Source organism: Eschrichtius robustus, chromosome X (genome assembly GCF_028021215.1).
Source record: "Eschrichtius robustus isolate mEscRob2 chromosome X, mEscRob2.pri, whole genome shotgun sequence".
Taxonomy (NCBI): domain Eukaryota; kingdom Metazoa; phylum Chordata; class Mammalia; order Artiodactyla; family Eschrichtiidae; genus Eschrichtius; species Eschrichtius robustus.
In genome coordinates, this window is record NC_090845.1 from 94,823,971 (window position 1) to 94,840,510 (window position 16,540).

The window sequence follows — 16,540 nt, forward strand, 5'->3', positions numbered from 1 at the left end:
ATAAATTGACTTCATGACCTCATTAACGCCTCACCACCCACACTATGAAGAACACTGAACTAGTTAGTGGGTATATAATGGCTCCCTGTAGTTCTAGCATTCTATGATCTTATGTTATGCCTGTATCTTCTTTTTAGAATAATAATAACAATTGCTAGCATTTACTGAACTCTTAGTATGTGCCAAACACCGTTTTAAGCACTTTATCTATATGAACTAACTTAATTTTTCAACTACTGTGAATACTTTCATTAGTCCAATTTTAAAGATGAGGAAAATCGATGTGGCAGATAATCTGCACCAAATTTAATGGACTGCCAAAATAAATTTCATGTTGTATTTAAAGTGTTTTGAATATCTCAGAACATCACCGTTTCATGAAATAAAAGTAGTGTAGCGCCTGCTTTTACCATTTTAAGCTCTGGAGGGCACTATAACATTGTCCAGATCTCAGGGGAGAGAAAAAATCAATAACCTAAATGATACCTATTATTGGCTCTAAAAGTCATTTCTCTTACTTATTCTATTATTGAGTAATTAATCCCAAAACAGGTGCTTATAATGCCTTCAGAGAACATTCATACATAGGTGTGATAACTATTCAAGTAGACACCTTAATTCTCGGGGAGATGCACTATCAGCAGATTGTCAGTAGAACAATACAAAAGACTTCAACTATGTTCTCATAGTTAGTGTATATCTTTATTGTGTGTGGTATTGTAAAAACAAACATGGGTGCTATTTCTTCCCAATTCCAGTAATTATTCAACTATTGAGCACCATTGCCAATATTCATCTTTTATGAATTAGATAGACTCAGAATATGATGATACAATACTATTATGTATAAATTCCACTGAGTATATAGTTTACGGGGTGCTGATGGAACGGATTTGAAAGATTTAAAATCAGTTCTTCTTGGATAAACAACAGAGATAGCTGATATTTAATGACTCCTGCAGTAAATCCAATAAAAACCCATAATTTCATTTATTCATTCAACAATTACTATTGAGCACCTGCTATCTGCTAGAATACTGATTTTTGCACTGGAGATGCAGCAGCGAACATAACAAAGTACCTACACTCGGGGAGCTTACTTATTTTGTGCTTTGTAAGTTTGGATTTTTGTTTATTATATTTGTTTACAGAGAGGCACACATATATATTCCCTTTGGTGGAGAGGCAGTGGGAATTACGTTTCATTTATTTAAAATATTTGAATGCCTTTTACTTGTAGCAAGAGTGAAAGAACTATAGGAAACAATAAAGAAAAAATCAATTTCTACTCTCAAAAGGCTTACAGTCTAGTTAAATTAGTGGCTCCTAACAAGGGGTGATTTTGCCCCCCAGGGGACATTTGTCGATGTCTAGAGATATTTTTGGTTGTTACAACTGGGAGGGAAGAGTAGTGCTACAGGTATCTAGTGGGTAGCGTCCAGGAATGTTTCTAAACATCCTCCAGTGCACAAGACATTCTCACAACAAATAATTTTCTGACCCTAAATGTCAACAGTGTCCAGGTTGAGAAACCGTAACTTAGGGAGATGAGCTACATACATTAAAAGTTTTGTTTTTAATTACAAGGTATTAAATGATAAATGTTAAATGAGTGATACATACAAGGTGATACAGATAAGAGAAAGATCATTCTAGAATAAATTGATTATGGGAGGCTTCATGAAGGAAGTGGGGCTCAAGCTGAAGTGTTAGGTCACTCTTCTGCTCAAAACAGAGCAAAGCCTACAAGGCCCTTCTACCTCTCTGACTTTATCTCCTACCACTCCTCCTCTCACCTCTCCACTCCAGTCAACTGGCTTTTTGCATTTCCTTTAAAATATCAAGCATGCTTCTGTCTCACGGAATCTATTCTTACTGTTCCCTCTGATTTAAGTGTCCTTTCCCAAGAAGTCCACACACTCCCTCACTTCCTGCAGATCTCTGCTCTATTCAATCTCTTAATAGAGAACTCTTCCCTAATCATATTGTATATAAAATATTAACTCCTGCCCCCTCCCCTCCCTTTCCCCTTAACATGTTTTTTGGTCTCCAAAGCAAGAGTGTACCAGGCCTAGAGCAGACACTCAAGAAATACATGTAGAATTAGTGAATTAGTTAAATATTAATAATGGCAGTGAGAAGAAGCTTGAGTAAAGGAGCCTGACTACTGTTATCCATAATGGCCTAGAACAGTGCCTGCCTCATGGTAGGGACTTCATGAATAGTGAATAATGAATGATGAAATAGACAGCCAAGGGAGATTAATATAATCAAAACATGCCTGTTTCTATCTTTGAAAAGTATTCTTAGGACAATTACTATGTTCTGTGTATACTGGCACATCTGGGTACATGGAATAAATGTTTTATTTTTAATTCTGACTATTCTTACCAGCTTTTTCACATTACATTCATTCCATATACAATCCTTGTAGTTTAGAAATGCAGCTTCTGAAATTCTATATCCTACCTGTATGTTAAGCCAGGTATTGTATAAAACATAAGTATATTTTAAGAAGTGTAACCTAAAGGCAGCTCTCCACCAAGCCAGTTCTATAATTTTCTGGCTTCATTTGCACTTAATCACGAATTCACCCACCCTGCACTCAGGGAGCCACTACAATTATGCGAATGCTAATAACATAACAACTAATGTTTATGGAGGACTTTTTGTGCTAGGAACTGTCCTGAAGGCTGTGCATACATTGTCTAGTTTTGTTCATACTACAGGAGACCCATATTATCACATTCACGTATATCAAACTCTAATTTACCTTCTGTGGCTGGCCCAAGGCCAAAAGCCCGGAACTCCTGAGCTATGACTTCTTGCCTCCCGCTTCCAGCCACGTTCTCTTTTCTTGCCTCTCTGCACCCTCCTTTCCAGAAGAGCCACGAGGGCTCCTCCCCCTCCCTCTTGCTACTTTGTTTTGGAAACCATGGCGACCAACGGTTTTCCCGCTTCTCCTATCCTGGCAAATGGGCGGCCACTAAGTTAGACGACCCGGTACCTAACCCCGGGAGTGACTGACTAGTAACGGTGCCTGAGAGACGGAAGCGCGCTGAGCGAGGGGCGGAGCCAGAGAGCTGACGCACGCTCACGTAAAGGCTTCATAGCGTCTCGACTGGGCGGAGCTTTACCGGTCAGTCCTGTCAGAGTAGCGGCCGTCGCGCGAGCGCGCGGTTTCTCTCAGGCTCTGACGAGAAAAGTTAGCTTTTGGGAGCGAAGAGGGTACGCGGTCACCCCGCAATGTCTGGTCAGTTAGGTGAGCCGCAGGAAGGCCCGTCACATGCTGGGCTCGATCTGCCGAACCCTGAGAGAAATGAGGCTGGGGTCCAGAGAGGTGTGATCCGAAGGCGCAGGTCCTGGATCCAAAAGGTCCTTGAGCAAGCAACGGACTCACCTCTCCAGTGGATCACCCCGTCGGAGGTTGTGCCTGTCGCTGTTTTGGCCGTCCAGAGGTACCTGTTAGAGGGTGAGGCACGCGACATGGAATCTAAACCTCCGCTTTATTGCTATGATGTGACGATCTCGGACGGGGTGTTCCGTGAGAAGTGCTACCTGGACCCCAGCCTGAATTTTCTCGTGTATAAAAATATTCTCAAAGTTGGCATAGAAGTGAAAATTTCCAGAGTCTCATGTGTTTACAACGAGAAAAGATTAGGCCAGGGGATCCTGTGCATAGATAACGTCCACTGTGGGGAGTCCCTGGACTCCATTTCTTTAGAAATTCCCTTCAGAAATAGAGCGCACCGGGAAATCCCGGAGAGGCCGTTAAGAGGCGGAAAGAGCCATTACCTGGCCCTGTGGAATAACGAAGATCCATATGGAGATATCTGGTTAAGCAACAAGGAACCTGAGGAGTACAATTTTAACAGTAAGTAATTGGAGGGAACGACGGAGGGGTTAAAGTTTTCGGGAGCTTGCTTTAATGGGAAAGGAAACGAAGGTGCTTTGGTATTGTTAATTATAAGCCGGGAGTGGTAAGAGACAAGCTTTGATGGGTGATGGGGTTCCAGCTCGCGTCTTGCTCTGATTGTAAAAGTGGCCAGTCAGGAAGTGTCCGAATACATCTTAAATTTAATCTGACGAAAGTAGTGATGTTGCAGTCAGTATTCCTCATGTTTTCGTTATGCGTTTGACTACAGGGGAATTCATCTTAGTTTTAGTCCCATTCCAGTCGTGGAAGTAGTACTTTCTGTGTTGGTTGGAAAGTGTATAGATTTGAATTCGGCGTAAAGGTTGTAAATATTTGTGGTTTTGCCTGTTTTAACTTTCGTTCAAAAAAGGATGTTCCGTGATTTATTCCTTAATTCACATTTAATGAAACGCCATTTTCTATACCTTTGAGTGTGGCAGTTATGTAAATGTTGTTTTTTGAATGTGTGATTTTGTGGGAAAGCTTGGAATTCTCATTTTTATGTTTCTTATTACTTACCACGAACAATACTAACCTGAGAAGTTCAGTTCTTCTGTTTCAGAAGTAGGAAGTTAACCTGATAATGCTAGCTCGTCCGTCATCAGCAAATGCTCTAAAATATGTTTTTATCTGTAAGAGACGGAATAAGGGGAATGATAGTACTATAGGCATGTACGTGTGTGGAATGGGGAAGAAATAAAGTGCAAAAAATATAAGGCGAAAGTAGTGGAGCGAGAAAGATAAATTTTTACATTTACTGCTTTTCAGGTTTTTTTTTTAAACATTGCAGTGATAATGCTAGATCGTAGATAATCTTATTATGACGTGTAACAGCAACAGACTTGAAAGTGAAAAGATATCTGGGACGAAAATATGCAATTAAAGTAATATCCAGTTATAAGGAAAAGAAGATGGCTGTAGAAATGTGTAGCTAAGGATGATTAAATAACTTAAACTTTAAAAACAAGATATTCATTTCAGGGATGAAATAATGGAATGATTTTTTATCTCAAGCATGGAATAAGGCAGTAGTGCATTAGTACTCTGTTGGTCATTTTTATTTTTAGAATTGAATGTACAAATGAAAAATTCGTGCTCTAGAAGAATTGAGGGGAATAATAATTTGTAAAAATATATTTCATTTTTCTGATTGTGAAAGTAATATCTATTCATTATTGAAACCATATTTTTATTACAAAAGGCAATGTCCATGTGCTAAAAAATCCAAACTTTATATTTAAAAGTATATTGTATTAAAAGTGTAAGACCCAAGTACAGTAAAGTGTTGATGACAAAATATAGAAGTGGGTATATTGGTGTTCTTTTCAGGTTTGCTGTATGTTTGAAATTTTTAATAATAAAATGCTTGGGTGGAGTAAGAGACCCGTTTTGCCTCCTCGTATGCCTTCAACTTTCCTCTTAAAATGGGGAAAAATGAATTATATTACATTGCATGATTTGTTATTTCCCCTTCTCTCAAACATCTTTAACGTACATCTTTTTATACACTTTTCCATAGTATGGATGTACCCTGATTTATATAACCATGCCCACGTTAATGGGTAATTTATAATTTTAGGCAGTTATTGGTTTTTCAGTTTTAGATCCAGTGCTGAACATCATTAGGATATACCTGTGTTTGTTCACTATGTGCAAGTATTTCTGTTGAATGGTTGGCTTCCTAGAACGGAAATTGCTGGGTTAAAGAGTATTTGACTTTTTTAATTAAATGGATATTGACAAAGCAGCTTCTTAAAAGGTTGTGCTAATTTACATTACCACCAACATATGTACGACAGTGCCCATTTCCCTGTACTGTTATTTTTAATTATATCTTTTGACTTTTTCTGATTAATTTGTAGGATTTCTTTGCTAATGGGTATTAAGTTTTGTCTGCCGTATTTTGCAAATTATTTTCTCCCACTCCGTTCCTCTTAGTTTTGTGGTGCGATTTTGTGCTTTTAAAACTTTTCTGTTAGGTATAGTGTGTACACAGTAAAATAGAAGAGCCTTAAAAATACAGCTATCTATATATATATCTGTGTAACCACCCTCCTAGATCAAGATATAGAGCATTTCAAGAACCCCAAAAGGCTCCCTCTCCTCGTTCAATACCCTATTCTAAAGGTACCAATACGATCTCAGAGGCAGCGGTTTAAAAGGGAAGTTAGGGGAATTCCCTGGCAGTCCGAGTTAGGACTCCACGCTTCCAGTGCCGGCGGCCAGGGTTCGATCCTTAGTGGGGGAACTAAGATCCCGCAAGCCGAGGGCGCGGCCAAAAACATAAAATAAAATAAAAAGGAAGTTAGACTGTGCCACTCTCCTGTCTAAATCCTTCCAGTAGCTCCGCACTGCAAGAAAATCTAGACCTCCTACCCGGGTCCACGTGGCCCTACGGCGGTTGGCAAACTGTCTGTAAAGAGCCTGATAGTAAATCTTTTTGTCTTTGCGAGACCTATGGTCTCTGCTGTAGCTATGAAACTTTGCCATTGTTTGTGGAAAGCAGCCACAGAAAATATGTAATTGCATGGGTTTGGTTGTGTTAAAACTAGAACTTTATTAACAAAACCGGGCAGCAGCCTGGATTTGGCCTGAGGGCCGCACTTTGCGGGGACCTGCCCTACAAGAAAGGGGCCGTTACGCGCCTCTCTAACCGCTCTCCTCCACCATTTTGTTTCGGCCACGCCAGCCACCTTTTAAATCTTTAAACCTCCAAGCTCTGTCCTGCCCTCAGGTACTTTGCTCCTGGCTTTTTCCTCTTTCTGGAAAGTTCCTTCCCATCCTCAGGTTTCAACTCAGATATATAAAATATATTAGAAAAGGGCTCTCTAAAATATGCATTCCTTCCGCATTTATTGTTATTACATCACCGTGCAAATGCCCTTCATAGAATTGGTAACACACTGAAATTATTTTCTTTTTTTCCTCCTCCCACTAGTTTGTAAGATCCAGGAGGGCAAGCACTCTTTTTTTTTCCTCACTGCTGTGGGCTGTTTCTCCTATACCCAAACAATGTCTGGAACATAGTAGGCCTCCAATACAGGTTCATTGAATAAAGGAATGAATGAAATAAATTACATTCCTGGATTTTCTAATGTTGAACCGCTTTTGTTTCTACATGGTCATGCTTGTTATTGTTATATCTGTATATTCAAGTGAATTTGGTCCATAAGTTTTGTTATTTTTTAGGAGAGTACTAGTTCAGTTCGATTTTGATATCAGGTTAATTAATATTAGCCTAGTAGGATGAGTTACCTGTTTTTCTGTACTTACAGAAATCATGTGTTCATTGAAAGTGTGGTAGAATTTACCCCTAAAACGATTTGAACCTGGGACCTTGGGCCGGGATTGGGAGTTGGGCGAATGATTCCTTTTCAGTTTTTTTAAAAAGTGGTAAAACCAATAATGCTTTGAGTGCATTATTGAGAGTTGATATTTCGCTAGGAAATCTCATGTCACCTAGATCTCAAAGTTGTACATAGTAGTCTACATTTTTAAATCTCTGTCTTGTCAGTTACATCCCCTGATGCGTTCCTAATGTTTGTGTCTTCACCCTTTTTTATGGTCAGCCTTGCCAGAGGTTTGTCTACTTTCTTGGTATTCAAAAATAAGAAAAGACTTTTAGCTTTACTAATTAAGAAGTCTGTATCGGGGAGATGTTTCTACTTTATTTTTGCTGTCCTCTTTAATTCTTTTTCCTTCCTTTGTTCTTTTTTTGGCGGGGGGGGGGCGTTCTACCTTCTTGAGTCCAATGCTTGGTTCATTTATTTCCTTGTTTATTTCTTCCAAAAGCTTTAACAGTTCTGAAATTTCCCATGAGTACTGCTTTGGCTGTATCCCCCAGGTTTTGAAGTATAGAAATTTCATTATTACTCCTTACTCATATTTTCTGATTTTAAATTTGAGTTCCTCTTTACCCCCAAAAGTTTAGAAAAAGCTTACTTATTAGACATGAAGTTCCTTATTATATGAAGTTTTTAAATTAAAATATTCCTTATCCTTATTTTAAAATCTATTTTATTTGCCCATTTCTTTGAGAGGAATATTGGCTTCTCTTTATGATGGTGGTTTTGTTCATTTCTCAACATCTAAGTTTTCGATTTAGATGTTGCTGTAAAGTTTCATAACTTGTTAATATCATGGTGGATTTTACTCTATCAATATAGAATTTATCTCTTAGTCCCCTTTTTTTTTTGGCCGCACAGCACTACATGGGGCATCTTAGTTCCCCGACCAGGAATGGAATACGCGCCCCCTGCCTTGGAAGCCCAGAGTTTTAACCGCTGGACCGCCAGGGAAGTCCCTCTTAGTCCCTTTTTGCCTTGAATTATATTTTGTATATTTTGATAGTACTGTTTACCACTTCCACTGTCTTTTAGTTAGCATTTAGGGCAATGATTCTCAAACATGACTGGGCATCCATATCACCTCAAAAGTGTTTTAAAATTCAGATTGCTGCGCCCCATCACCAGTTTCTGATTCAGTACATCTGCCCTAGAGTTTACATTTCTAACACATTGATGCTGCTGGTACAAAGGCCACACTTTGATAACCACTAGCCTAGTGTATGTATCTTTGTTCATCACTTTATTTCCATTTTGTTTTAGGTTTCTTTCTATAGCCAAGATTTTGCTTTTTGACCCAAACCAATTCGTTTTCTTTCAAGAGATGAATTTAATCCAATTAAATTTAATATAATTAATGATTGTACCTGTTCTTGCAGTCCTACTTTGTTTACTATATGCCATGCTTTATTTTTTTTTTACTATTTTTTTTTGCTTTCACAGGATTAAAATTTCTTTTTCTTCTAGTGCTTTAGAAGTAATATATTTTTATTCTCTTTAATGTTTTAACAAAATCATTTGAACTTACATTTTATGTCAATCTCCAGGATTATTTAGAATTTATAATATTCTCCTCCTGAACAAGACAAGAGGTTTAGGACTCTACTTGATCATGATGTAATTTGGCATACTGCTACATTGGATTTGAAAGTATTTGATTTAGGATTTTTGCCATCGTCAATGTTTTGGGTTTATAGTTTTCTCTTTTGTACTATTTCTGTCATAATTTTTCAGGATTTATCTAAGTTTATAAAATGAATTGGTATAATTTCTATATTTTATTGTGCTCTAGAACAACTTATAGTTAAGAGAAAGAGCTATTCTTTGAAAATTGTTAAAAACCATATAAACCTGGTGCAATTTGGGGAGGTCATTATTTGTGAACTTTTTCATTTTCTTGCATGGTTATTGACCTGTTCCAGTGTTCTTCTGTTCCTCAGGGCAACAATATTGGTAATTCATATTTTTCTAGAAGATTATCTATTTCACTGATATTTTCACGTTTAGTGATATATAATTATATATAGTAATCTTTAAAATGATTTTCTCTATGTTTATGGTTGATCACATTCCAAACATTTTTTTGTTTGCTTTCTTCAGGATTGCACTTATTAAAGTTTTACCTTTTTATTAATTTTTCTAGGGAATTGGATTTGCCAGTTATACTGTTTTCTAATTCATTAGTTTCAGTTTTTAATCTTTATTCCTTTCTATATTCCTTAGATTTATTCTTTTGCAGTGGTTTTCACTGTACGGTCCAAGGACTCCTAGGTGTTTCCCCAAGATTTTTTCAGGGGATTCGCAATGTTAAAAGTATTTTCATAATAATAGTATTAAGGCTTTATTTATCTTTTTTTACTCTCATTCTCTCAGAAGTAGAGTGGAGTTTTCCAGAGGGTACATGTCATGTGACATTGAAACAGACTGAATAAATGCCAAAGAAAATATGATTTATCCAGTTGTCTTCTACTAAGGTAGACACTGAAGAGATTTGCAAAAATGTAAAACAATGCCACTCTTCCCACTACATTTTTGGTTTTGGAAAATATAGTCATTTTTCAAAAATATACCTTTTTAGTATACATTAACAGGTTTATTATTGTTTTAAAGGAATTAATGAATATTTTAATTTCTTAGTTTTACTTTATAATATGGTAAATATGATAAATATTACCCACATAAACAAAAGCTTTTTGAGGTCTTCAGTAATTTTTAAGACAGTAAAGGGGTCCTGGGACCACAGAGTTTGAGAAACACTATTGCATTGCTTACTAACTTTTTATATTGAATATGTAGTTTATTATTATTTTCATTCTTTCTTTTGATAATGAACCCACTTATTTCTATGAATTTACACAGATTCCTCATTGTCTATGTATAACCTGTAATTTTTTTTTAGATTTCAGAGATATGTATATTCTATGAAGTTAACGAGGTTTTTTTTTGTTTTGTTTTGTTTTGTTTTTGTTTTTGTTTTTTTTGGTTTTTACCCAATCTGGGAAAATGTTAATCAGGCACATGTCTGATCATGGCTAACTGTCTGGACTCAATTGTAGCAGAAACAGTGGCTCTTACAACTGTGGTTTTACAAAACCATGTAGCTCTTGAATTTATTCTGGCTGGTAAAGGAGGTGTATGTGCCTTCATTGATGAAGAGTGTTCCACATACCTTCTAGATAATTCAGAGGTGATCTGCAATTTGTTTGACCATATTTAAAAGGAAATCACTTAATTATGTCACATCAAATATTAGGATCTGTGATCCTGGGCTAGTAATGTATTGGGAGAATCTGGAGGGAAATTTACACAAGATATCCTAATACTGAAAATAGTGGGGGGGGGGCAGTGTTAATGGTACAGTTGTAGTTATAAAAGGCCATTTAAACTCTTATTGAAAAGAAATTACAAGAATGGTTTTCATGCCAAAGTTGAGTAGGTGATACATTACATAAATAAAAATGGAAGTGGAGGATGCCTTAGAGAAATAAATATTGGAAAAAATACAAATTCACATTTTAAAAGTTGGGACTGTGGGCTATGAGAGAGCAAAATGGAGAAAATTGCAGATGGAACCCCTCTTAACCAAGGAAGTATAAAATTAGAAATACAAGTTAATCTTTTAAAGATGGTGAATAGCTTTTAAGCAGTTTTGGCACTTGCTAGCAGGCTTGGAGATTAAAACATTTTAAAGTAAATTATATGGCATATGAGAAGGTAATATGTGCTATGTAGAAAAATAAGATGGGATGGAAGATAAGTAAGGGGATCAGTTTTCTATAGGGTGGTTAGGGCTAACATCACTGAGAAAGTGACCTTTGAGCAAAACTTGAAGGAGAAGAGAAAGTCACTCGGGTATCTAAGAGGAAATCACTTGGGTATATGAGAGGAAGACATTCCAGACCCAGGGAAGAGCAAGTGCAAAGGCCCTGTTACAGGACCATGTCTGGAATGTTTGGGAAAGTTCGAACTTATACATATGAGACTAAGGTGAGGGCAGTAAAGAAATATATCATGAAACAATTCTATAAGTTAAATATATAAGTGCCATGGAAAATATTCCATGGCATTGAGTTTTTTCTTAAGGGAGGTAAGTTTCGATCCAAGTCTTCCAGGAAGTAATTACACAGTTTGATGAGGTAGAGGGCATTCCAGATGGAACATTCCATCTAGATGTGTTAGTTAACATAGGTATTTACCTATATTCTAGTCATATAGTAAGTCATATATATATTTTAGCTATTATTATTAGGGATAATGTTTATTACTAAGTTTTATATGTGAGAAGTATACAGACTGGTTTAGCTGGTGAGAAGGAGTTGCTTTGGGTATGATCTGGCTACCATTTTTAACCAATATATAAAATAGAATTTTGAAATTACCATGACATATTTAGTAAGATTTTTTTTCTTTTTTGTATTCTAGATACCAGAATAATTTCCCTTTCTCACCTTGAAACGACCTGGTCTAGCAGAAAGAATTTTCCTGCATTGCTTGTGAGAATTTTGCATAAATCAAAACTGCGATACTATGGAAAACCCAATAAAAAGATGACTGAGCCATACCAGGTATAAGTAGTGATAAGATATTATATGTTAATTTAGCACTCATGAATTATAACTTACAGACCTGACTCTTTATTAGGATAATTTATGTTTAAATAACATATTTTAAAGTTCAACTTAATAATTTTAAAAATGAACAAATATATATTTCAAGGTATTTTTCTATGTAGTTTCTTATAGAAAAAGAAATTCTTTCTGTATTAGTGCCCTTTAGTTCCCTTGATCCAGCTGGTCTCCTTCACACCTTTTTCTGTATCTTCAACTTCTTCTTCTTTACTGTGCTTTCTACACCAGCATATAAATATAGTCTAGTCTTCCATTTTAAAAAAGGAAAAAAATCTCGTTTGACATCAGGACTCCTGTATTCCCTCTGTCCTTCTCTTTGGGCAAGCTCCTTGAAGAAGTAGTCTACACTATATGTTTTCACTTTCTTGCCTCCCTTTTACTTCTCAACACAATTAGTTTGACTTTTTGCTTCAGCTGGTCACTCACCAGAGACCTAATTGTCAAATCTATCTGACACTTTTCTGTTATCTTGACTCTCTATGCCATATGGTGCTGATTTCTGTCCTGTGTTTTTTTTTAAACTTAACATTTTACTGTATTTCCACATGTTATCAAGAATTATTTTAGGTGCTTTATTAAGCTTTTATAGTAAAAGTTATACATATTTACAGGGAATTTGGAAAATGTATAAAGATATATAAAGCTGATAAATAATATCAACCCAAATCTTACCACTCAGAGAGAACCACTGTTAATATTAAAGTGTGTTTTATTCCCCTTTTTTGTATGTGTATATCATATATATACACATATCTGTGATATCATATGTATGTCATCACATATGCACATCTATGCATATATGTATGCCTATCATATATTACATATAACTATGGCATATATCATAGTAAATTATCTTACAAAATGGGAATCATATTGTACATAAAATTTTGTATCATTTAACATTTTCTTAAGTATTTTCTCATATTACTAAAAATTCTTCATTTATAACTTTTCGTCATTACAGAGTCTCTCATATGATAAATTATTCAGTGATTCTCCTATAGTTTTGCTTCCTCATTCTTAAAATAAAATTTGAACACTCTGTAGGTTAAAGTAACAAATATGCATGTGCTTTTACTCTTTTTTTCCTAGACCTTTTTGGAAGTTGCTGACAGTTCAGGCACAGTGTCAGCGATTATGTGGAATGCCCTGTGTCCTGAGTGGTATAAAAGTTTGCACGTTGGTTTAGTTCTTCTGCTTCAAGATTATTCTATTAAAAAGAGTTACCCCTTCAGGATGAAGCCTCTCCCTGTGAATCCACGGGTCAAACTAATTTCTACAATGGGTTAAGTATTCAATGAATTTGTTATTTTATAGCTATTTTGTTTGTATAAATTTGCAAAGTACCATATCAGTCAAAAGCCCTTAAAAATTACTGAAGCTGTTAGAAACTGACAGACTTTAAATTCTTTTATCCATAAAAATTTTTGAGCAATCACTTAATAAATATGTTTATTTATTATTGCATTTTTTAAGAAAAATCATCTGAGATATATATTGTTGATTAATGAATGAGTGCCGCTTGGGATGTACTTATTTTTCTTTCATTTTTTTGTATTAAAATATTAAATTAATGACTTGAGTATAATTTTTGTTACTACGAGGTGCTATTTGAAAAGGCTTTTGTCAAAATTTTATTTTGAAATAATTTCAAACTTACATAAATGTTGAAAGGATAGTATGAAGAACTCCCATATACCTTTCACACAGATTCAACAATTGGTAATATTTACCTTTGCTTTATCATTCCTCCACTATATATATATATATATATATATATATATATATATATATATATATATATATATATACACACACACACACACACACACACATATGTATTTATCACCTCTGAACCGTTTGACAGTAAGTGGCAGCCATCATACATACCCCTTTACCTCTAAACACTTCAGTAATATTTCACTCTATATTTCCTAAGAACAAGAACATTCTATTACATAATCACAGTATAGTTATCAAAATCAGGAAATTTAAAGTTGATATAATACTATTATCTATCTAACCTGTGGTCAATATTTAAATGTTACCAATTGCTACAATCTTGAAAGGGCTCTTCCTGATTAGTATTGATATCACAGTATTGACATCTTGGCATCATCCTAAATATTTTGGGAGCATTAGAATTAATATAGTAAGTGATTGCTTTAAGATGTGCATATGATTTTTTTTGCATTTCCCTTTTTCAAAATTGTAGGACACATCATTCAACAATTTTAAGCATTGTTTTTGGCTTTTCATAGTTTTATACTGGACCTTTATTTCTGTGTATTCTGAACTCCCTAGCTGACCCATTAAGCTTAATTATGTAAAGAATGTTCAAATAATGTAGCCTTTGTTCACTATTTACTGAAATATATATTTAGGAAAATCTCATATGATTCTCTATTAAAATCTTAAGCATTTGGTAGACATCAGTCTTGCTGGATGAACAAGTCATTACTTAGATAGTTTGGTACAACCAGTCCATCATCTCATTACTCTTTATTACAGGAGAAATTAAACTCATATTGCTATTGAGACTTAATTAAGAAAATGTAGTAAAATTTAGCGAGAGGAAGCTAATTCAAAATGTGTATTATTGTGTCTGCCAATTTATAAATTCTTTCCCACTACCAAGCATCTCCAGGTGACAAAATTGCTTTAGTAAAAACTGAGACATTCTTTGTCGATAACAGATAAGCTAAGTAACTTTGTTGATGTCACATAATAAATCACTGGCATAGTGAAAATTGAAACCTAGTTTTCCTGATACCTAACCTAGTGTTCTTTTTACTAAATACAGTGTTTTCTGGTGTAAAGAAAATTAATTTCAATCACAGTTTTTATGTGTCTATGGACAAATCTAGAAATGTGTCTGTACTAATAGCTGCTTCTAAACCTTAAAAACATATGGAAAGTGGGACAATAGACAGCATGTGACAAGTAGATAAACAGCCATTAGAACGTAGCAGTGAAACTGATTGAGCTGTATGCTACCTCTGCTACGTAGAATTATAGGGCCGGATTTTCATAATGGAAACTCTCTTTTTAGGATATGAGAAGCTATTTACACTTTCAAGTGAATAATTGCAAATATAGAAATCGTTTTTAAAGTGAGAGCCTTAATGAGAATATATTGAAAACGTGCCTTTTAGCCTTTACAGCAGTCTTACTTATTAGTGTTAGCATCAGTCTCTGTTATCCCATACCTTTTTGATAAGTAATAGGACCTTTTTCCTCTTTATCAGGGGTCAGCAAACTATTTCTATAAAGAACCAGACAGTGAGTACTATAAGCTGTGCAGGCAGTATAGTCTTCTTCACAACAACTCAGCTCTGCCTTTATAGAGTGAAAGCAGCCAGAGATAATATGTAAACGAATGGGCCTGGCTGTGTTACAGTAAAACTCTATTTGCAAAACACAGGCAGCCATCTACAGGCCATAGTTTGCCAAGTCTACGTGTATAAGTAGATGTCAATACTGGCTGTACATTAGTATCACTTGGGGAGCTTTAAAGAATCACGAGCACCCCACCCTCAGAGATTCTGAATTAATTACTCTGAGGAGGGGACCAAGACGTTGGTGTGTCTCTGAAACTCCTCAGGTGATTCTAATGTACAGCCAGGGTTGAAAACTATTGATATATGATCTTTTAAAACCTCAGTATGATTAATGATCTTTTGAAGGGAAAAAAAGTTCTGTAAACCATGCTAGGCACAAGGGACACAAAGATAAGTAATATAGAATTCTACCCTTAAAATTAGTCTAACAGGGTAACATATGTAAAATGAACAAATTACAGTAAAATGAAAGACTGCTGACAGTAAACAGTAAGAAAAAAGAATGAATGGAAGGGGAGAGGAACAGAAATTGAGGAAAGAATGAATGGTCTGGAGAGTGGGAGAATGGGTTGAATTGGAGAAAGTATAAGTGAGGGTTAGGAATAATAGCAGGGTAGTTTAAATTTTATGAGAGGAAAAATGAGAAAGCGTATGTAGTTGGGGCCGGTTTGGTCAGTTTAGGAATAAAGATCTGTGATACCATCACTGCCTTCTAGGTGTTGATGTTGGAAGACAAATTATTGGGGTAATTTAGCTTGGTTTATTTTTTCATACTTACACATACAGTTCCAAGTTATACAAACTAAGATGCAATTTTTTAAAAAAACTAATAAATGGAAGCTTATAAAGATGAAAATTCTATTGCAAAAAAAAGGACATATTATTTGCTGGTAATGTATACTTTGTATATTGCCATTTTGTATATCATTCTTTCCCCATATACAAAATAGTATTCAGTTGGCATACACAAATAATAAACCTTTTAAAGTCTTGAGATTTTCAGACTGTGTGGCATAATACATATTGAGATAATAGCATCAAGTGTTTTTGGTTTGGGTCAAAGGAGGTTTTTAATTGATTCAAAATCCTAGCATTTTAGAGCTGGGGGGGACCTTGAATATAACTGAGTAACTATGGCTATGAGAGTGCTTTGTAAAATGCAAACCATTTTCTAGGTGCAAGGTGTAATACAAACCTTCCTCACTCGTACATGAAAAGGTAAAAGTGAATTTTGTAGTCACATGGATGGTAATAGGTAAAATAAGAAAGCAATTATTTTCATCCTGGTTTAATCTTTGTTTGCTACATAGC

General features: G+C 35.4%; 1 protein-coding gene across 1 annotated transcript in view; it reads left to right on the forward strand.

Moving 5' to 3' along the window:
- The first annotated feature begins 3,162 nt into the window (after positions 1 to 3,162).
- Positions 3,163 to 16,540, forward strand: part of RADX (RPA1 related single stranded DNA binding protein, X-linked) — a 62,047-nt gene continuing 48,669 nt past the window's right edge. Inside the window, exons 1-3 of the mRNA XM_068533364.1 lie at positions 3,163 to 3,874; positions 11,683 to 11,825; positions 12,981 to 13,173. Coding sequence (XP_068389465.1) covers positions 3,247 to 3,874; positions 11,683 to 11,825; positions 12,981 to 13,173 — 964 coding nt within the window. The 5' untranslated portion in view covers positions 3,163 to 3,246. The remainder of the gene's footprint in view (positions 3,875 to 11,682; positions 11,826 to 12,980; positions 13,174 to 16,540) is intronic.